The sequence below is a fragment of the Pectinophora gossypiella genome, chromosome 16 (genome assembly GCF_024362695.1).
Source record: "Pectinophora gossypiella chromosome 16, ilPecGoss1.1, whole genome shotgun sequence".
Lineage (NCBI taxonomy): Eukaryota > Metazoa > Arthropoda > Insecta > Lepidoptera > Gelechiidae > Pectinophora > Pectinophora gossypiella.
Window position 1 is genome coordinate 2006522 of NC_065419.1, and position 23488 is coordinate 2030009.

Sequence of the window (23488 nt, forward strand, 5' to 3'; positions counted from 1 at the left end):
CATAGTATCACTACACTCACATGTAACATTTGGTGGTATAACTTTTTGCAACGGTTTTCCTGCAAGCTCGGAACTTTACTCGTTTTGCTCGGGAATTTTCCGTAGTGTCCAGTTTTTATGACCGCCACATGCTACGGTGTTGCGGTTATATTAAATTCTGGCCAATACAAGCTTCAGTGATGTAGCTAGGTGGGTGACACCCGGTACACATGGATATCATAATGTCACCCTAAAAATAAACACTCACAAAATTAATTAAAATTAAATAAACATGAATGTAACTTTGACAAAAGCACCAAAGCAAAGGCTTTGACTTTGACTATATCCCGATTTGGGTTGTCACAGATACATCCATTGGAAGATGAACTAAGTACCCACACATTACCGAGCTCTGTTAGACCAACATGATAAGTACACCCCCACTATCGCTGTTTATAGTGGTCGAACCAACTGTGTTAGTGAAAACTACCAAAACACACTTAAACTAAGTAACTAGTAACTTTAACAAACATAGAAATAACTAATTAGTATTTCGACGTCCCACTGCTGGGCACATATTCTTTTTTTTTACTTTTGATGGGTTTGCTCTTGAACAATGCATTGACGAGGTTCCCTTTAAACAACTGTAGGAGCATGGATTATACTCCACCACGATACTCCCTTTCTGATTGTTGTGGTTTGAGCTACGTTACGAAGCCATTTGCTAGAGTTTTCAAGCCGCCTGATAGCTGAGTCGGCTTATAACTATTAACCTGTATCAATAATTATAATAGTCGGTAACTCACCACCCCCCGCCAATTCGTATCGAGCGCCGACCTCACCCCCTCTGGGTCGTACATAAGTCTTAGAATAAGGAATAATACTACGTATAGAACGGCAACACTCCGCTCCCCACCAGCGGCTGAAATAGGTTTACCTCAGCCCTCAGTTTTACTTTAGTCTTCAATCGTATGGGCGTCAGACATCACACACACATGTGTAGTGTCTGTGTAAAACAAGGTGTTTTGTGTGAAGTGTTCGGGGTGTGCATGAGGCTGTAAGCCGCTAAGGAGTAAAGGGAAAAAGGGAAGTCCATATGCGCAGACTTTCTGTCTCCCTCGCATTTACGCAATAGGCTAAAACTGATTTTTTTGTATGAAATGTCGAGAGAGTGATTGGGGTGACCCCTGCGTCTTCCCTAATTACGTCACTGGCCAGCTTTGACGAAACCGGGCTGCTAGGAATTTGTAGTTGCGGCTACCCTCAGTTTTAATTTGTCTTAGCTTTAAAGGTTTAGTGGTCTCATGTAATAAAACTTTAGTAGCTAGATTTATACGGTAAGAATATTTACTTTGTTGTTTATGAAACAAATTTTAGAACGCCACTAGTGTTATAGTACGATTATATATGTGAGAATGGCTGAGTGAGTGATAGGTGACTTGAGATGATTGTATGAGAAGTAGAGGAGTGACATGAGTAGTACAGAAGGTATAGAGTATAGAAGGGATGCATAGACAAATAATAGATTCGATCTCCTTCTTCTCTCGTGTGGGTTGTGAGATGGATTACCAACCTCATCAACCCTGATGTCAAAGTTACTATTGAGCTGCCAAAGGTCCCTGACATGACTCATGGAACGACTACTTACTCACATCAGTAAGTAGTAACCGGGACCAAGGGCTTAACGTGCATTCCGAAGCACGGATCATCTTACTTTTGGACAATCAGGTGATCAGCCTGTAATATCCTAACATGCCCCCACCGAGATTCGCTTTATTGCTTCTCTTTATTTTGATCAGAATCATAATGGGTGGAAGATTGTTAGGTATTGAGAACGCACCCATTATTATTAGCCTAGTATGTTGGCTAATCTGCTAGTTACTGATTATGTTGGCAAAACCTTTTCTTATCTGTCATTATTTTTTTAATAATACATACGTTCGCGCGTTTTTGTCCGTAAAACCAAAACAAGTCTTCTTATTTTACTATAAATATCAACAAAGATAAAAAGGGCCAACATTTATACCCAAAAACAGAGATAAAAGATGAATATATCTGTTATCCATTAAATTAGAAGGAAAATCTGTACAGCGCCATCTATACTGTTTTCGAGGAACGTAGCCTGGGAAGTGCGTCAGTAATGTACAAAGTAAGACTAGTGTTAAGTGCAGAATTGATAAAAATATCAACCATTTTGTGCAGCAAATTAATTGAGTATTCCCAAAGGCGATCATATCCTTAACACAAAGAGGGGGTTAAACTAGGAAACTTCTGGAAAATCCCCCTTTCGAATTTCGTCCAAATTGTTTTCAAACTTGAGAGGAATTTGACGTGACAGACCTATTTTAGGGAAGATATTGATCTCTGTTGACAGGTAACCAAGTACCCAGAGTAAGTTGAGTCGAGTAACCTTTTGAATTAAGTACGTGAGAAGGGTTACCTACACCTTTATTCCGTTAAAGGAAATGACGTTTAGAAGTATATAGATTCTTCTTCTTTTAACGTGATGTGGATGACTTCAGCAACCCCGGTGTCAGCGCTCACGACTATAGGTACTCACATCAGTCATAATGTGATCCAAATATTAAGCAACAACTATTTTTATATATTATGCTTCTGCCATTACATTGTATTTTTGAATAATTATGTACGCGAGTAATGAGAAAATGTGTAGTTATCACGTATTATATATATTAGATCTTAACAGCGCCATCTATATTATCTTTGGGGAAAGTAGCCTGGAAAGTCCCTCGTTTAAATTTTCACCCGTAATGAGAATCATCATCATCATCATCATTAGAATAATTAAAACAAATCGAGGTTATCTTAAACGCGCTTACGTTGTTTTCAATATGAGTCCATTCAGCAAAAATGACGTTTGGCGCCATCCGGTCATTTTGCTAAAAAGACATTCTGCGAATAAACCAAACAGCAAAGATAAGGAAATAAGCATAATAATTACTTAAAAATGAACTTACTAAAGAGATTAACAGAGAGATAAAACAATGTATCCGACCTTTTCTCTTATTATTCGAGTATAGGTGGTATACCAAATTTCCTTCTCCCGCCACCTTATTCCCTAATAATCCTAAAAAAATAAGGCTTAATAAATATATTTCCTTTGAAAATTACGTAAATAAGGCTTCTGTGACATATTATCCAGTAATGGGAGAAGCTGGAAGTAATATCCAATTAGATGAGGCGGCAAGGAGACATGTCTCATAAAATATTAACATACATACATAAACTTTCGCTTATTTCCCTCCGGGGTAAGCAGAGCCTATGGAATTCCATTTTCTTCGATCCTGACACACTTCTCTTGATTCCTCCACCTACCTCCAACTTTAGTGGTTGAGTGTCAGCGATCGTTACGCTCACGATCTGGAAGTCCCAGGGTCGAATCCCGGTGAGGAAATAGACGCAAAAAATACTTTGTGATCCCTAGTTTCGTTAAGACTGCACGCTGACCACCCGATTGCCAGAAAATAAGATGATCCGTGCTACGGAAGACACGTTAAGCAGCTGGTCTTGGCTTCCATTTATGAGATAAGAACATACAGATAATTGCGACATCATCAGCATCAGATCCAAAGCCATCGTCATCATTAGCCGGAAAACGTCCTTTGCTGGACATAGGCTCGCCACAATGACCAATCCTCTGCTGCCCGCATCCAGCATTTTCTCGCGACCATTAGAAGGTTATCAGTCCACCTTGTAGGGGAAAATCCAAAATGTGTCATCATAAATGGTCTTCAAATTCAAATTCGTTTATTGCAAAAAAAGTCTTCTTTAAGTTCGTTCTTTAGTCGTTACATGAGCAATCATGATTCTCAATTTGACTCATAAAATTTTATGTAATAATTTATCATGGCATACTATTACTTGTCCTATTATTAGTTACACATAGTATTAATTTGTCATAACTGTTTAAGCATAATTTTGAAACTCATAACTATTATAAGCATAATAATTAATGACAATAATGATATATAAGCATAATTATTATAAGCATAAACACTATACTCCGAATAAGAAAAGTTTTGGCACAACTTTGAACATTTTCGAAACTTACTTTTCCTTGGCTGCATTTGGTTCATGATTGTGACTTTTTTATATTTTTTGACACTACTTCATGCTGTTGGTCATCATTCAGTATACTTTTCGTATGTAAGATAAACATGCTGGCGGCGTAGGGGTGGCCCTTGGGCCCGCCGCACCCTAACCTACTGTTATACCTTGTAAACATTATGACAAAACACTATTATTCTAAAAAATAATTATGGATACTTATTTATATGCGAATCAAATTTATACCAACAAATATTAGTCCAAAAATAAGTTATACCTTACAAACCAGTATTCCTAGATGTTATTATGAGAAAGTACTATTATGCTAAAAAACGTTATGCAAAAAGGATTATGATAATTAAAATTGTGACAAAAACATTTATGCATTTTAAGAGAATCCCCAATAGTAACCCTGACACCCGGTTTGATGAGATCGGTCCTTCACACCCCACACGAGAGAAGAATACTAAACTATTCCCAGCACGTAGCACAAAACTTAATACCCCACTTTTCCGTCGAGTGTTAAAAGGAGCATAAAATATGAATTTCGCAAACCTTACAACATGCCAGCGAGAGAGTTTAACGACGCCTCCATACGCGCAGAATGCACTAAAATGCAACTTCACGGAATAACAAGCAGGTTGTGTAATGCACTGTATAATGTGGTATTATCACTCTACAGACATTCTTTATGATTTTAAACAATTTTATGTTTCTAACATCATGTTTTTTTTACATTTTACGTGAGAAAAACAGACGTTTTCAAAGACCACGGAATAAAAAAAAGTGTTTGGAAGGGCCAAGTGAACGTGAAACGCGCGCCATCAAATATGAGCAAGTTCATACTAACACTTTGCACTCACTCATCCACAAAATTTACGACGCACGGAGCTCCGCGAAAGTATATTAAAAGGTCGTCTTGTGCATTATAACCTGAAGGGCAAAAAATCAAATATCGACTATCATGCAAAGAGATCCCTCCTTATCACAGGAAAGCTAAAAACCGTAGTATGATCGAGTATTTATCAAAAAAATACTTTTGTAAGGAGTAGTAGTAAAAGAGAGTGGGGTTGAATCGGCGACAGCGGTTCTAATACGAAATACGGTGGGCCTTTCCATACTCTTTTTGCCTATTCCGTGTTACAGACAATAACACACCAACATCTACCTAACGTTATCCCGTTTTCCCTGGGTTGACTTACCTAAGAAGAATATTTGATAGAGCCGGTTCTTCACGGAAGCGACTGCCTGCCTGACCTTCCAACCCGGAATGTAAACCAGCTCAATACAGGTTAGCTCACATATCTCCGAAACGTATTACTAGGGAATGTGGGTTTCTGCACGATGGTTACCTTCACTGCTGAGCACGTGATAATCATGATCCAAACATAAATTCGAAACCAAATTCCAAAAATCATTGGTCTATGCCCCTACTGGGACGCTTTTTTTTACTTATTGTAGATTTGCCGCAGATGGCATTAACTACTTGGCCGGACAAATGGGGAGCGCTGAAGGCTCTCACCCGATGCAACGTTTAAGACAACAGGCCTGAGGGTGCCCAGTTGGGTGCGAACCTCGGCTCAGGGCGTCGTCTGAGAGGAAAAATATTTGAAAGAATTAATCGACCCTAGTGGGTCGATAGCGATAAGCGCTGAATGAGGGAAATTGTCGACCACGCCGGCGGGGTCGGTATCGGAGTCCTGAAGTGTTTGGTGTCGCGAGCTGATTGGCTGCCTCTATGGCTAGAGTAATCGGGCCGTCGGGATCGTAAATTACGTCCTTCGGACGCCGATACTTTTCAGTACCGTCCCTAAGCGGGATGTATTCGGAAGCCGAAAATCTGCGTCCTCACAATGAGAGTGAAGCTATCTTCGAACTGGACTACCACGGCATACACACAAATAGAAACTCTTCTTCGTATTACTTAAAGGTGCTTCTAGAGTTATAATTTAATTATCAGATAAGCACACAACTACTCTACTATTTGGGGTAATCAGTGGTAGAACATCGCATGAACCCGTAATTCATGCGATATTCCAATAGTAGCCACGTACTCTACAAACAAAAAAGCTTAAAATACACCTTCTATATTCACCAATTGACAATAAAACCCGGGTTGTTGCCGTTGGATAAGTATGCACCGGGATTAGTCATACAATCAACATCTCATTATTGGCAACGTTAGCAGGATTCGAAACGTGAAATTCGCAAATAGCTACAATTTACTTACTGCCAAGGTGCATTTTATACTGGCCGATTTTTCGTTTCTTGATTATGATACTTCTCCGCTAGAGGATAGTTCGTCGAATACCGGAATTCAATATAATTACCGTTAACGTCCTCCGTGGTCCAGTGGTTGAGCGTTGGGGTCACGATCCAGAGGTTCCGGGTTCGAATCCTGGTGGGGACATAACACAAATATCACTTTGAAATCCCTAGTTTGGTTAGGACATTACAGGCTTGAATCACCTGATTGTCTGAAAAAATAAGTTGATTCCGTGCTTCGGAGGGCACGTACAGCCCTTGGTCCCGGCTATTAGTCGTAAAAATACCTCCACCAACCCGCAGTGGAGCTGCGTGGCGGAGTATGCTCCATACCCCCTCCGGTTGATTGAGGGGAGGCCTGTGCCCAGCAGTGGGACGTATATAGGCTATTTATGTTACGTTGTTTGTGATTTTAAGGATATGTGATCCGATTAATAGCAATAGGCTCGTCCAACACACATGTTACATGGTCAACTTTAGAAACCAAGCCGAGATTCGAATCTGTGACACTACGATGTAAAGTCACGCGTTTGGGCACAAATCCTGGAAACTCTCTCTCTCTCTTTCTCTCGCTCTCTCTCTCTCTCTCTCTCTCTCGCTCTCTCTCTCTCTCTCTCTCTCTCGCTCTCTCTCTCTCTCTCTCTCTCTCTCTCTCTGTCTCTCTCTCCTTGGCATTTATTATTCCCGTATGATGGTGAGGTTTGCATTCTTCGTACTTCTCTTCCACTTCGCTCTATCAGACGTGTCGTTCTCGGGTTGCACATGCACAGGTCCTTTTTGACCAAATCCTGGAAACTACATGATAGAATTAAAAAAATGACCATTGATTTGTCTGTGACTCCTTTTAAGCATTGTAAATATGGTTCTTTAATCGAATCGATATTGTGCATAATCATTCGATTCGATTGCAGAGTCTGTATCGTGTCGGTAAATATGATAATCCACAATAATTATGTCGCTTTCAGAACGCGAACAATACCTTTGGGAAAACTCTATACAATTCATGTTCGTTACAGTAGTAGAAGATATATTGGCTTCGGGATATCAGCTGAACTGTTTGGTAATCAGTATATTCTTCTCTCATATGAAATAGAAACAGAAATACTCTTAATTTGCCTTTGAAAAGGGTGCATATGTCGCGTGGCCAGATCTTAGAATTGATTATTTCTTGATGTGTTCAATAAAGAAGTCAGAAATACACGTATTGTACAAGAAATGTATATTAAATTTTTTATTGAAATAAATGCTCTATTTCCTCGTCGAGTGATAAATCCAACAAATTTTAGATAAGGAAAACGCGTGTAAAATTTATCAATGTTCTATTAAAACTGACCAAAAAAGGTGATTTTGCCATATTACGCCTTACATCTTTTTGCTTTGTGAATATTTCTACTTTGGGAACAATATCGGCAATAAAAAGGCACAAAAGTTATGTGAAAAGCCTTAAGGCAGATAGGATTAAAGAACAAGATGGAACAATTTGAAAAAAACAAAAGCGGGATTTAAAAATGCCTTTTTGGAAACGGCACATCACTGGTTGAGAGCTGAATGATCAAACCCTGTGACATATTTTTTGAAATAGAATATCACTTGTTGGCCACATCATGATGTAGTTTAGCCATGTCAGGTCATGTCTTTAACCGCTACGTATGTGTGTACGTCTTCTCAGTTCTAACTTCTAAACTATTTATCAGAATTTAATAAATAAGGTGTCGCTATAAGTTCTTGATACGCTGGTTGCAGATTGTTATCTATATCTACATTTTAGGTACGTATTTATTAGCGGTTCCCGACGCGTCGTTAAATACGTATTCTGATAAAGTAGACAATCATTTTCGAGTTAACATCTTAGAATACAGGCGTTAGAGAGTGAATTAAACCGTCCAGATAGAAATCAAGATTCGTTTCCTCTATTTCCTTGAAATAATGGACTGTGTGAAGCTGTTCCATTTCGTTTCCACAGCTTTGGATTGTGGGTGTTAATTGAAATCCGATAGTGGAGCATCAACCCCAGTATTAGCGAGCGAAATCAAAGATGACCAACTCAGTATTAACGTACCTATGTATATGTTATAGTTTTAACTCTTATGTTTTCTAAGAAGATTTATGGCTGTTTTAATTTAGAAGTTAATTTCTGTTTAAGTTTTATATATATTTAATTATATTTTATTATTATTTAATTATATATAAATATATATACACTTAGATATATAAGTTTGTTGTTGTAATTACGAATGTTGTGTTTACCTGTAATTGGAGCACATATACAAAAACTAATTTAAGACTTGCATTTTATAACTTTACAATATGTGTACTGTTGTATACCTATCTAAATAAATAAATAAATAAAACGTATAATAAAAGTAGTATGTTATTGGGCATTCTAGACCATCGAAGTGAAGGGATTCGCGAAAATGTTCTTGGGCATTCTAGACCATCTTCGTTCAGTCGGATCGCTCGAGCGCCAACGCGCTATCGCGCGCGCTCTCGCGGATCCCTTCACTTCGATGGTCTAGAATGCCCAAGAACATTTTCGCGAATCCCTTCACTTCGATGGTCTAGAAATACCCAATAACATCGATGGTTCTTAATATTACGATCAATCGGTTAGCAACTACAACACTCACCAGTATAGCTCGAGTCATCATGGGATTTCATATCACTGTATTTAATATCACAAGTATAATATCACTTAGAAAATTATTTTGGTCTGTCCGTGTTCGAATCAAGTTTTTTCCTGTAAGTCAAATTCATTAGCAGATTGCTTCATGTCTCTATACAATTTGCTGTCCTGTCATCCAATACCAGATTGGCTCAACGATCTCCAGAATTATGACATAAAGTGATAATATAATTTGAGACTCACAAAGTACCATACGAAAATATCAGAAATTCTATCCAGATTGGCGCGAGTCGTCATTGAATTCAAGAACAGCTTCGGTCCTGTCATTTAATACCAGATTGGCTCAACGATCTCTAGAATTATGACATAAAGTGATAATATAATTGAGACTCACAAAGTGCCATACGAAAATATCAGAAATTCTATCCAGATTGGCGCGAGTCGTCATTGAATTCAAGAACAGCTTCGGTCCTGTCATTTAATACCAGATTGGCTCAACGAACTCTAGAATTATGACATAAAGTGATAATATAATTGAGACTCACAAAGTGCCATACGAAAATATCAGAAATTCTATCCAGATTGGCGCGAGTCGTCATTGAATTCAGGAACAGCTTCGGTCCTGTCATTCAATACCAGATTGGCTCAACGATCTCTAGAATTATGATATACTTAAAGTGATAATATAATTTGAGACCCACAAAGTACCATACGAAAATATCAGAAATTCTATCCAGATTGGCGCGAGTCGTCATTGAATTCAAGAACAGCTTCGGTCCTGTCATTCAATACCAGATTGGCTCAACGATCTCTAGAATTATGATATAAAGTGACGATACAATGTGTGACCCAAAAATTACCACAAGGATGTCAGAAATTCTATCCAGATTGGCGCGAGTCGTCATTGAATTCAAGATCAGCTTCGAACCTGTCATTCAATACCAGATTGGCTCAACGATCTCTAGAATTAGACATAAAAGTGACGATACAATGTGTGACCCAAAAATTACCACATGGGTGTTAGAAATTCTATCCAGATTGGCGCGAGTCGTCATTAAATTCAAGAACCGCTTCGGTCCTGTCATTCAATGCCATATTGGCTCAACGATCTCTAGAATTAGACATAAAAATGACGATACAATGTGTGACCCAAAAATTACCACATGGGTGTTAGAAATTCTATCCAGATTGGCGCGAGTCGTCATTAAATTCAAGAACAGCTTCGATTCTGTCATTCAATGCCAGATTGGCTCAACGATCTCTAGAATTAGACATAAAAGTGACGATACAATGTGTGACCCAAAAATTACCACATGGGTGTCAGAAATTCTGTCCAAATTGGCGTGAGTCGTAATTAGATTCAAGGACAGCAAATTGTAATAACATAATGAATTTGACTTACATGATATAATTCCCATAGCGGAAGCTTTTTCCTAATAGTGTGATCAATTAATTTAACTATTTATAAAAGAATCAAAATCACTCTCTAGCTCACTTGTCATGCCCGGTCAAGGCAAAAATCTATACTGAATTACATTACACATTACACAGATTGTGCCTCGTATGCATTGAGGAATGTGGGCTATACTATACCATATATTATATCAATCAGGTATCCTCTGACTCGTGGGAAACTTTTTAATAAACAACTAGTTTCAGTTACTGACTTCGCTTGATAAATTATTTTTATTGCAGGGTACAGGTTTACCTACAATACATTATGAAGAAGGTGAACAAGTTTTCACTTTTGATTCATCATGCAGAATCAATGCTTTGCGTTTACTCAAATATTGTTATGTTTTTGTTCAACTGTAATGATGATGGTGATTATAACGTTCGACTTATTGTTCGATTCAAAGCAGGTTGAAATAAGGTTAATATTATTTAAAATATCAGTATTGAAACGTTGCACTCCTTGTTCATTACAACTTAGGTACCTACCTAATGTACAACTAGATCGTGATTACATAATCATCACAACCAGTATGCAGGTATATTCATGATATTCCTCTTCGTAAGATTATCGTTTATATTCAATGTACATAATTTAGTCAGAAAAAAAATGTATGTAGAGAATCGAACTTGTAACATATACCTACATTGAACATCAAACTCTTAACCACTGAGCCATCGTCGTACTGCGTCATCGGAAATAGGTGTAAGTTTACGTCTGTGTAATAAATACCTAATTAATATGAATATGCGGTGTATCATTTTACAAAGTGTTGCGACTAACTCGTTTGTTCGTGAGAATAGCAACTAAGCATTTTAGCGATGACTACGCGTCCAAAATGCAAAAATTTGAAATATGCAATGCATAATCCGTTATTGTCTTGCATTTAAGGTTTTATTTTGCATAATTCAGTTTTGCACGGATTTGTATTGTTTTTCTATAAAATAGGAAAAATCATTAAACTTTACTCATTCCTTTGATCGATTCCCAATTGTCCACAATTGTGGTATCCTCATCCGTGTTATTTTCATCTTCAGTGCTTTTCTTCAAGAAAGTTTGTTAAAATGTTAGTAAGTATTTACATTTACTTTTAGTTTATGTTGGAGTTTTTTACATAATAAATTTACACAACATTTTAAATACCATGTACCTAACCGATTTCTTAATTTTCAGGTCTAACTACGAATATTCATCCGGTTCGGACTCCCAACTGCCGCTGGCGCCTACGTCTGCGCTAAAAGTGTTGAAAAAGAAGCCTGCGAGCAAGAGGAAGCCGGCGGAGTCGACCCCAACGCCTACTAGGTAAGATTAATAATATGATTATCTTTAATCTTGTGTGCTTTTGAGAGAAGTTAATAGTGAGACAGTCGTGCCCATCACTGGAATATTAAATAGGTACTTTAATATCTATCACTTTACTTTTATTTTATTCGAGATAATTTTACGCTATTTGCAAATACAACTTACATATCCCCTATCTCTACCCTTTTGACATACATGCATAATTATATGTTATGTTATGTATCTTGATTAATAGTAACAAAAGTAATATAAAAATAATGTAATGGGTATAATGAGCGTTCTAATTGGAAATCGTAGCGCACGGCGGTAACACTTGCATCGTTTCAATATAAACATTATTGTTACAGTTCTAAAAAGAAGTCGCGTTCGAGCGCCAACGACGAGGCAGGCGCGACCGCAACGTATTCATCGAGGTATGTAACAAAACCTAAACCTATGTATTTTGTTCACCCGAGCACCCGTGCGACGCCGGGGCGGACAGCTGGTTCAATAATTGTGTAGATATCTTTATTACACTCCATAATTCATTATACACATTACGAACAATATCATTATGATGAACATAGTTCAAAATAAGGTGACGGAGACGTTTGTGCAGCTATTCCTTTGTTCCTTTAAACCTATATAAATTATTACTTATTCGTATTTTTCGGTTTCCAGTACTGGCCCTGGAGGACTCTTCGGGTTTGAGACGGGAGCAACTTCGGGGACGTCGAAGTCTGCAGTGCTGCAGACTTATTTGACCAGCCGCGTCCCCAACGGTCGAGTGCGCCGGGAGCTCGTCAACCAGTCTGGCGAGTACTATATAGAGTTCCGGGTGTATAACACCGAGAAAGCTGTTGCCTCTAAACCAGATCAGCGGTGGAAAGAGGCTGAAGTTACTCTTAAAGTAAAGTTAGATCGGGGGACTCCGCAGTGGGAGAAAATGCAATCGTTTATGCAGCGGATTCATAATTTATTTGAAGATTGTGAGCCCGTCTTCATAAGTGAATAGTAATAAGTACCTACTACTCAGGTACTTATTACAACCTTTTCTCTCACTGCTGCTGTTCATTGATATAACTTCACTTTAAGATACTTAGTAGTTTTTTTCCACTGAATTTTCAACCAAATACCTATGAAATTATAATTGTAAATCATACATTCATTGTGTATATTGCAATTTTATGTCGTTAGCGTATGAAAGGCGAGGCATTTTCTTTGTATATTTAAAGTATACTTATCAAAAATGGTGTTTTGTACAGTTTGTAAAGTCTCTGTAGATCGTGTTCATTGGATGGGGCATTTACGAAGCACTAACCATAAAAATAAAAATATTTCTCCTTTTAGCGACGGGATTGAATTAATTGAGTCCGCATTTCGCAACCGAATAGCTTCATACAGAATATTATCACCAGATTTGGATGGTCATAATTCTTTAGATCGGTTTCTTGATGATATAAAAAATAAAATCAAAACATTAATTGATTTGTCTCTCAAGGAAAATGACTGTATAAAACTCAATTTTGAACATTTTGCTGTTTTTCTTTTAGTAAAAAATGATTCTCAGGAAATAAAGTCTTTTGGAACTAAAAATTATACTCTCTATAAAAATTATGACTTTGATAGTTTAATGAACAAAGTGAAAATTAGTTTGATGAGAAAAAAATGTGAATTTCAAGAACGTGATAGTGGTTGGACCTTCTTACATAATTCCCATTTAGAATTGAATATTAATAAATATAAACCATTAAGAGGGTCAGGTCACATTGATTTGCCTGCACCAATCAAAGCCAGAAAAGCGTGTGTAAACATAAAAAACGAAGACAGTTTTTGCTTTTTGTGGTCAGTTACAGCTGCTTTATACCCAGTTAAATCTCATCCTGATAGAGTATCGTCATATCCTAATTTCAAAGACGTTTTAAATGTAGAGGATATATCGTTTCCAGTTACTTTTTCAGACATAGCTAAATTTGAAATTAACAACCCTCAAATATGTATTTTTGTTTACGGTTTAAAAGATAATAATACAGTTATCGGCCCTCTTTACAAATCTGAACCATTAAATAAAAAAGTAATTCATCTACTGTACCTACAGGAAGGTAATATGTCACATTACTGTTTAATCAAGGATTTACCGCGACTAGTTAGAAGTCAAATTTCTAAACATCATGGTAAATTGTATTTTTGCGAACATTGTTTGTTATTTTTCAACTCGACCGATCAGTTAAGTTCTCATAGTTGTGGAGGTGTAGCTACTAAATTACCCCCAAAAGGGTCATTTATAGAGTTCAAAAATTATAACAGAAAACAAAATGTTCCTTTTGTTGTTTATGCAGATTTTGAGTCAATGCTCGTACCCTACGAGACTTGTGAAAATGATCCTATCAAGTCAAGCACAGTGACTCATCAGCAGCACGTGCCCGTAGCTTTTGCTTATCATCTTGTTTGTACTGTAGATGAACGATATAATCACATTACATCGTACCGAGGACAAGATTGTGTTGACAAATTTGTTGATTCAATTTGCAACGATGCAAAAAGGATAAGCGCAGTATTAAGTAATAGTGTACCTATGGTTTTTACAGAAAGTGATGCGTTAAACTTTGAAAATGCCGAAACTTGTCACATATGCGAGCGTTTATTGGTTATGGATAAAGTTAGAGACCATTGTCACATAACTGGTAAATACCGCGGTGCGGCTCACAGTCAATGTAATTTGAACTTTCAAGTGCCCAAATTCTTACCTGTTTTCTTTCATAATCTTTCAGGTTATGACTGTCATCTTTTTATTAAGGAGCTTGCTAAAGTTCCTGGACCCATCAAGGTCATACCTAAAACCAAAGAAAATTATATTTCTTTCACGAAATTTGTGTCTATATCCGATACCGATAGCTTTCAGATACGATTTGTAGATTCCTTTAAGTTTTTGGGAACTAGCTTAGAAAAACTAACCCCGACTTTAAAAAACGATGAATTTAGATACTTAAAATCTTACTATCCCGATGAAAAACACTTTAATTTGCTTACTCGAAAGGGCGTATACCCTTACGATTATATGTGTAACTGGGAACGATATAAAGAAAAGTGTTTGCCTCCCAAAGACTGTTTTTACAATTCTCTTACCAATGAACCGATCTCAGATGAGGATTATGAGCACGCTCAATCAGTGTGGTTAAAATTTTCATTAACCAATATGGGTGAATATACTGATTTGTACTTGATAACAGATGTACTTTTGTTGACAGATATCTATGAAAATTTCCGACTTACATGTAAACAATATTACCAACTCGATCCTGCATTCTATCTTACGGCTCCGAGTCTATCATTTGATGCAATGCTCCTTAAAACAGGCGTTCGTTTAGAACTTGTAACTGATTTAGAAATTTACCGTATGATACAGCAAGGTATACGCGGTGGCGTTTGCATGTGTTCTAAACGACATGTTAAAGCAAATCATAAATATCTGGAAACATTTGATCCATCTCACCCAAGTTCATATATTGTTTACTTTGACTGTAACAATTTATATGGATACAGTATGTGCCAAACATTACCACATTCAAACTTCAGATTTGTGAACGATTCTGAATTAAAAACTTTAGAGTCGAATATTTTAAATATTATGGATGACTCTGAAAATGGTTTTATTCTTGAGGTGGACTTATCGTACCCTTCACATTTACATGATGAACATAATGATTTTCCATTTTGTCCTGAAAAAATTATTTCACCCAGAGGAAAATCGAAAAAATTAATACCTAATTTGTATGATAAATACAATTATGTTATTCATTACGTACATCTAAAAAAATGCTTAGAACATGGCTTGGTGTTGAAAAAGATTCATAGAGCTATAACATTTAATCAAAGTAACTTTTTAAAAAAATACATAGATCTCAACACCCAACTTCGCCAGAAAGCACAGTCTACTTTTGAACAAGATTTTTTTAAATTATTAAACAACAGCATATTTGGAAAAACTTTGGAGAACACAGAACAACGAGTAGATGTACGATTGGTTAATAAGTGGTCAGACAAAAATAATCTAACTAAAAAATGTACTGGCGCAGAGACCTTAATAGCAAGTCCCAATTTCCATAGTGCTTCAATATTCTCTGAGAATTTGGTAGCTATACAGATGAAACATTCACAGATTGTGCTTGACAAACCAATTTATATTGGTTTTGCTGTACTTGAACTCTCAAAAAGTCATATGTACGATTTCCATTACTCAAAAATAAAACCATTTTATGGAAACCGCATTAAGTTGTGCTATACCGATACTGATAGCTTCGTATATAATGTGCATACAGATGACATTTACCAAGATTTGAAGACTAACTTCTTAAAATATTTTGACACAAGCAATTACAACCCAAAAAATGAATTTGGTTTACCTATTGTTAATAAAAAGATTCCTGGTTTATTCAAGGACGAAATGGGTGGACAAATAATTAGAGAGTTTGTAGGATTAAGGTCAAAGCTTTACTGTATTAAAACCTTAAACAAAACAATAAAAAAGGCGAAGGGTACCAAAAAAAATGTAATTAATGGTTTGAGCGTATCAGACTATAAACATGTGTTATACAATGGTGATGTTGTTTACAAAAAAAATGTTCTATTTAAATCAATTAAACATGAAATTTTCACTCAAAAAGTAAATAAAATAGCTCTTTCTAGCAACGATGATAAGCGATTGTTAGAATCTGACAAAGTGACTACCCTTGCTTGGGGTCATAAATCAATTTTTGGCTGTACTGCTTAAGGTGATTCTTTCAAGGTCAATTGTTCTTCGCAGTGGGAGGAATTGTAGTCGTTTATGTAGCAGATTCATAATCTATTCGAAGATTGCAAGCTCGTTTTTAAGAGAGAAAAGTAAAAATACCTATGTAACAATTACCCCTGAAAGAATCATCCTTAAAACTCTTTGTTTGTAAATACTTAGGTTAGTGTACTTTATGTTGTAAGTAGGTACCTATAAACATAAAAATATAATATAAGATGATGACGATTGTTATATAAAAAGTTAGCAGCAGTGGAGAAAATAAATAAGAATATGATATACATAATAGTTTCATTTATTCATACCTACCAAATCACCAGACAGGTAACTTAGACCTTCGTCACACTTGATGGAAATTAAGTCGTGGATCTTCCGCAACGGAACGCCGATACAAATATTTGTATAAAAATTACAAATAGCAGGCACACACAGGCAGGTTATTTACCGCAACGGAAGTTCGGCGTCGGAATTTCCGCCAAGTGTGGCGAAGGTCTTACTGTTTCAACGAGTACCGACATGTTGGATACCTAAGTATACTATATTGTCTTGCACAATCATTGAAATTAATCACCGTAGATTCAAAATTTATAGGATAAAAAGTAGCCTTTGCGTTAATGCGGTAGCTATGTGATATATCTAGCTACCAAATTTCATCCGTTCAGCTCTTTAGGGGTTTCGCATTTATAACATTAGTGTGATGAAATAAGTACTTAGATAAATACTTCCTTTAATTATAATCGCTAGTCTCCATTTTTCATGTTTAAACTTGTTAACGTGAAATACAACGCGACAATGAAAACCTAAGCGATTTTGAGTGTGCACGTGCGGTAACATGAGAAGGCGCATATGTGCGGGGCAACGCGGCGACCGCGACGTTGCATCATAATTTATTTCATTTCTATTTCGCTTCTCGTTAGTGCAACACCTTCGAAAATGTCCGCGTCCATGCCGAAAATGAGTTTTCTCGCTATAGTGGGGGATGAAGTCCCAAAATTTACAGTATCAATACAAATTCATCGTCTTCGCCGAGATGGAGATAAGATCAAAGAAAAAACTCTTGTGAGAAGTATATACGGCGCGCATGATAAAGAAGATCGAGTGCTGGCATCCGCGCTGTACTCATGTTACCTGATGTCAAAGGAGCTGGGTGAACAAGTTGAAACTTGTAGCTTAAATAAGTATGAACAGGTAATATTCGTTTATTGTGTTATTGTGTGCATAAACTACCTATTTCTTTATTTTATATGTGTTGAGGGGTATAGTCTAATCTGTCATTGTATTTTCAGTTACTCGTGGAGAAAGACGTAGACACCGTTGACGGTTAAAAATCATCATCATAATTTCGAAGGTGTAGCACTAAAAGCGGTGCCTGCTAAGTACTTTGGTAAGTACTGTGGTTTATTTTATAAATAAAATCAAATGTTTGTATTTTATTTTATACATAAATTAATGTGATACGTTTTATTGTTTCAGAACATGTCGAATAATTTAACAAACGTTAACGAAGATGATTTATTCTACCCTTACGCGCAAGATCCGCTTGCTGACTTCGATGAAAGGTATCCTGTTCAAGCGACTACCACAAAATCGACGGCGCCTCATGATAACAAGAGTCAAAAGCTGAAAAGTGATAAGAAGAAGAAGAGGAAGATAATTAAATCTAAAGTTAAATGCGGAAAATGGAAGCAGTCATCTTCATTTGTGCAAAATCGGAACGCGGAGAAAGCCACCAAGTTAATTAAAATCAGCATAGTGGATTTAGGTGCTTCAAATACAAGTGAAAATCAAGAAAAAAGTGATGTTTTAGTGAAAGCCCAATATGTGGTAAAAGATAGTTATGATGATATATTGGGACAGACTGAAAAATTAATTAACAATATTTCAAAGACATTGTGTAATTACAGTACTTGTATTTATATGTAACATGCGATTATTTCATAAATATGTTGGAATCGCATTTTCGTGTATTCACAACACAGTAAATTCCATCGCAAATAAAGTCTCTGACTAATGTCAGAGTACTACAAGCTATGGAAACATTTAATGTATATAGTAGAAATAGTTAATATGGTAACTGTTATTTCAAAATATATTTTTTTATCTATTGTACTTTAAACAGTTTTATGAACTTAATAAATAAAATGTGTTTTTCAAATTTCGTTGTTTTACTAGAAAACCGTTAAATGAAACAAAATCATAAATCAATATTTTACTTTTTATTTAAATAAATCAAATAAGTACATATTATTTTCGAAATACCATTTTTTTACACATACCACACTTTTTATAGCACACTTTTTTGAATGATTTACACATGTCATAGAATTATTTTTATCATAGATATCACACAGTTTCATAAAATTAGGACATCCTTTAGAACCAATATCTATTACCGTGCACGTAGGACACAATTCATTAATCCATTTCACTTTTTCTAAGCCCTTAGTAATTATTTTTCTGTTATTCAAATATGGTACAATTATACGTTTAAATTCACGGTAGTCAATGAAACCTTCACTCCAGTAAATCCCATGATTTGCCTCTAGCCATCGTACTTGTTTTTTTTCTTGTTTTGTTAAATAATTAAAAGGATTAGGGGGTTTAACTAAAAACATTACTGTATATTCAGCATATGCTATAGCCAATTCCTTCACAATAAAATCGTTCTTAACTTTAAACCCCAAAAGATCGACGATCACAATGTCGTTCATGATAGTTTTTTTACTATATTACTCAAAGGCTTGTATTCAATGATACTATCGTTTAATATGAGGCAATAAGCAGATGTTCCGTCAGGTATAATTTCGTCACTTTCTATCTCAACCCGAACGTCCACGGATCCTGTTTTTAGATTGTCGACTTGGCGTGAGCAGTCAATGACGAAGAGAGGAGCTATCTCTTTAAACTCTTTAGCACTTAGCAAAGGATCTGCTCGCCGTCCGTAATAAGACTGTTGGAATCTCACATATTGTTCATATAATAAAGCAATTTTATAACCGGCAAAATCAACATTTATATTTTCGTACGGAAAGTAAGTAGAATTGAGGTAGACTTTAGCGTCACGCAAGTAACAGTGGTCAAATCTAGACATATCTGCATTTGCATTATTTTTTCTTTTCGTTTGCAATCCTATAATTACATATCTTGGTTTTTCAATTTGAGAAGACGTTTTTATAGACCAGGTATGCTTTGTAGTCTGTGGAAGTAAAGGATATTCGTACAAATCCCAATTCCTAAATACTAATTGAATTCCACGATCTTTTTCCAAGAGTTTCAATAAATTAATCCTTTCTATATCAGAAACTTTTACATGAGGGACACGCCATACTATTTTATCAATGTGAACATTTTCAACGTATTCACCCGTATTAAGTTTCACTGCGTTGAGATTCGTATTACTTCGCAACAGAATTAGTTCATGTTTACAGTTAATAATTACTTTTTTATAATCTTCCGCGAAGCCAAGAATATGAGTAAGAGGAATGGAAACTGAAAAACGTCCATTGTTTACATTTTTAGTACCATTAATATCCCAGCCCCATACTTTAGACACACGTGAATCGCTTTGATTCATAGATAGTAAAGCTTTAATTGTAGTTGTAATTCCCGCGTTTTTAACTCTATCGATCTCTACTCCATTGAGTTCATACCTAATATCTTGGAATAAGTACAGTAAAGCATTGTTTGTAAATTCAATACTTGATGCCGATATCGGTTCTGGTGTGCCAGGCTTCAGGACGTTTACAACCCCTTCCAAATACAAAGTGCTTGCTGATGGTAAAATACATAAATCTTGCTGGTTTATAGGTATTCGAATTTCATCATTCCTGTTGAAACTTGTTATATATGGTTTGTAGGAATGGTATTCGACACCATCTATTGTGTTGTCGTAAGCAGGCTTTGAAGAAATGTCTAAAATATTCATTTTAACAACCCAATTGCTTTTAAAAAGTCCTTGTTTTCTTTAGTTAACTTTGCCTTCTTCTTGGCTGTATCTTTGCAGATAGTTCGGCGATGACTGATGTTTTTAGTTTGTTGTGTAGTGTATTTATTATAGTCGATCATTTTTTCTTGAGATGTAAATACAGCTGTACTTCTTCACCACGTAAGTTGATAGGATTGTTGGAAGTATCTAATAATTTTATATGTATGCAGCTGATACTTTTTTGGTTGACGGGGAAATAAATAATGTTTTTAGGAACTTCTACTATTCTGTATCCAGGAGGCACATTAAGAGCAAATTCATGTATAATGTGACTAGGTTCTCCATTAATATATGATCCGCTTACTAAATCACATTCAACTCTTACCACCGTTGTTGACAGAATGTCGACTGGGTGTTTAGAGGTGTGCATTATATTTGCTTTTAGAACGTGTGCTCCAAATCCTAGCAACTTACCAATCGAATTTTCTTTATCAAAATGTATATCTTTTGTACAAAAAATTGAGGTTTGTAGAGTATTATTATTACACTGCAGATTAAAGGCAGATGCTTTTATTTTCTCCTTCAAGTAATCATTTATGTCTTGTAGCTCGTATGCTCCTTCAGGTATTTCAATTAATTCATTATCACCATATATAAATCGGTTGTTTCTTTTATCGATATTAGGAATCGAATTAAATGTAGATAAATACAACAAAGCGCACTCATATTCACCGTCTAGCTGTATTGCAGGTGAATAATAAGTCGATAAAGCTGATGAGTTACCAGTAATTGACAGTGTGAAGGACATTTTACTATTAACATAAAATAAAACAATGTTCCATGTTATATATATTTATTCCAAAAGTCAACTAAATATGCCAAACACAAATGACCACAATTTACACTATTGAAATTCTGATATCTATTGTAATTATAATATATGTTACATTTCTTTAAATACTTTATTAGTTCTAGTGGAGGCTTAAGATCCCCATAGCTATTGAAATATTCACAATATTTATTTATTTTTACATAAGCAACCCAGTGAGTTCCTTCATTTTCTGAATTGTCTAAATTAATAATTCCACATTCAATTTTTTTTGGCATTTTAGGCAACCTATCTTTCATATAAACAGCACGAAAATAAGGAATATTTTTGGCATACTTCATAATATCAATATTTGTTAATGCTCGATTAGGTAGCTCTTTCATCAAGATTTGGTACATTTTATGAATAATCCGTTTCCTTTCTTGTAAGGTTTCATGTATAAACCTTTACCGATTGCAACCGATTCCATCACCTTATTATGACGTTCTGTTTCACGCAAGTTCTGTTGAGCGGTTTTATAGTCATTTACAGTTTTAGCAACACCAGCTGCACCGCCTGCTAAAGCGCCTAAGGCTGATAAGCCAGCAAATATTGGAATTAATGGTAAAATTCCTCCTGTTTTCGGTATAGGTATAACACGTGGTAAACGAATTTTATGTTTATGATTTTTAAAGATTTTTTTTGCAGCTAAATATGCATATTTTACCACTGACTTATTATCTTTAGGTTTCAGTTTCTTGATGTGTGACTTTATTCGAGAAACTAAACCTTTAAAACTTGTGATACCAGATCCCGTTTTTAATTTTGTTTTCATAACTTTACTGACCAGCCATGATGCGAGTTTTTCACCCTTCCCAGCGTTTTTTGCTTTGAGTCGTGCTTTAGCCATATTTAAAAGTTGTAAATCTGCTTGATGACGATTATGTAAATCACTATAATTCGAGTATGCTATGTCGTGGCGTTTGCAGGCTTCGTCAAGTTCATTAACACCTATATCACCTCGCAATAATCGTTCTTTTAACCTAGTCCCGGGTCCGCAATAGTTGTAACCTGGTAGGTGTAACTCAAACGGTAAATTATTTATTAAACTATTTATTAGTCCTCCTCCTTGCATGGGTACAAACATAATGAAAATAGATAGAGATAACTGTTCTATTTATTGAACAATCTCTTTTTTGTTAACCCAACTATTCTCTTCCTGTGATAAACCTAACCATTTCACATATAGTTGATTTCCTCTTTTCTTAATAACTTTTTCAATCAAATATACATCAGGATAAGCAGTTTTTTGTAATTCGTGTTCATAAAAGCCTCCCAATATTTCGTTACTTTTTTGATCTTCAATTTGATAAGTGACTGGCTTCGTATTTACACATTTTTTAATACGAAATATCTCTGTAGACCAGTTAGGTGTATATCCTTTGCTAAAACTACTTTTATATTTGCTTATACGAACGTAGTCACCAACTTTAAATTTATGACCATTTTTTTCTAATTTATTTTTTCCGATTTTCATTATATTATTTTTTATGATTGGTTCATTTTCATAATTGATGTCGATTGGTTTGAACTGTGTAGTACGGTGTTTAGTATTGTTGTAGGTACACACGATTTTATTTAACGGTATTCCTACCCACTTGTAATTGCCATTAAGACTGAAAAGTTTGTATAGTTTGGTTTTCAATGTCCTTATAACTCTTTCCACAATAGAAGCTTTTTTAGTAGAGTATGTTGAATAATGGTTAACAGATAAAGATTTCATTAAATTTTGAAAAATGGTGTTATAAAATTCTGTTCCTTGGTCAGTTTGCAAGTTGATAGGCTTTCGATAAGAATGCTTGACTATTGTCTCAAAAGCACGAGTCACCTCTTCCTTATTCTTCGTTTTAAGCGGTATTACCCACGTGTACTTTGAAAAACAGTCTATAACAACTAATATGTAATTATGACCCCTATTATAATTCTTTAAGTGTTTTAAATCAATTAAATCAGCTTGCCATAGATCATCAATTCCTTTTAATATTACAGAACGGCGAATAAAATTTCTTCGTGCCGGTCTGTGAATTTCATTTACAACTTGTTCTTTAATCATTTTGTTGTTTCACCTTTTCGCTATATTTTTTCCTCAAATACTGATCAAAAACGTCTGGTAACTCTGCTTTTAAAGTTTTTAACTTTGAATCAACGTCTTTTAGAATGCTGCTTCTACAAGCACTTATCAGTAAGTCTACATCTGTCTTTGTGTAAGATTTAGTTGTAATTTTATCAACATATTC

General features: G+C 35.6%; 3 protein-coding genes across 8 annotated transcripts in view; 2 read left to right on the plus strand and 1 right to left on the minus strand.

The window, feature by feature from the left end:
- The window catches only part of LOC126373971 (uncharacterized), a 438722-nt gene that overhangs the window by 180267 nt on the left and 234967 nt on the right, over positions 1–23488 (minus strand). The window lies entirely within an intron of this gene.
- Positions 1–23488, plus strand: part of LOC126373966 (potassium voltage-gated channel protein Shaw-like) — a 263971-nt gene that overhangs the window by 123232 nt on the left and 117251 nt on the right. The window lies entirely within an intron of this gene.
- LOC126374031 (uncharacterized) lies at positions 11490–13263 on the plus strand. Its single transcript, XM_050020482.1, has 3 exons — positions 11490–11690; positions 12038–12103; positions 12351–13263. Exons 1-3 carry the CDS (start codon positions 11533–11535, stop codon positions 12682–12684), a joined length of 558 nt encoding a protein of 185 aa, XP_049876439.1. The 5' UTR covers positions 11490–11532; the 3' UTR covers positions 12685–13263.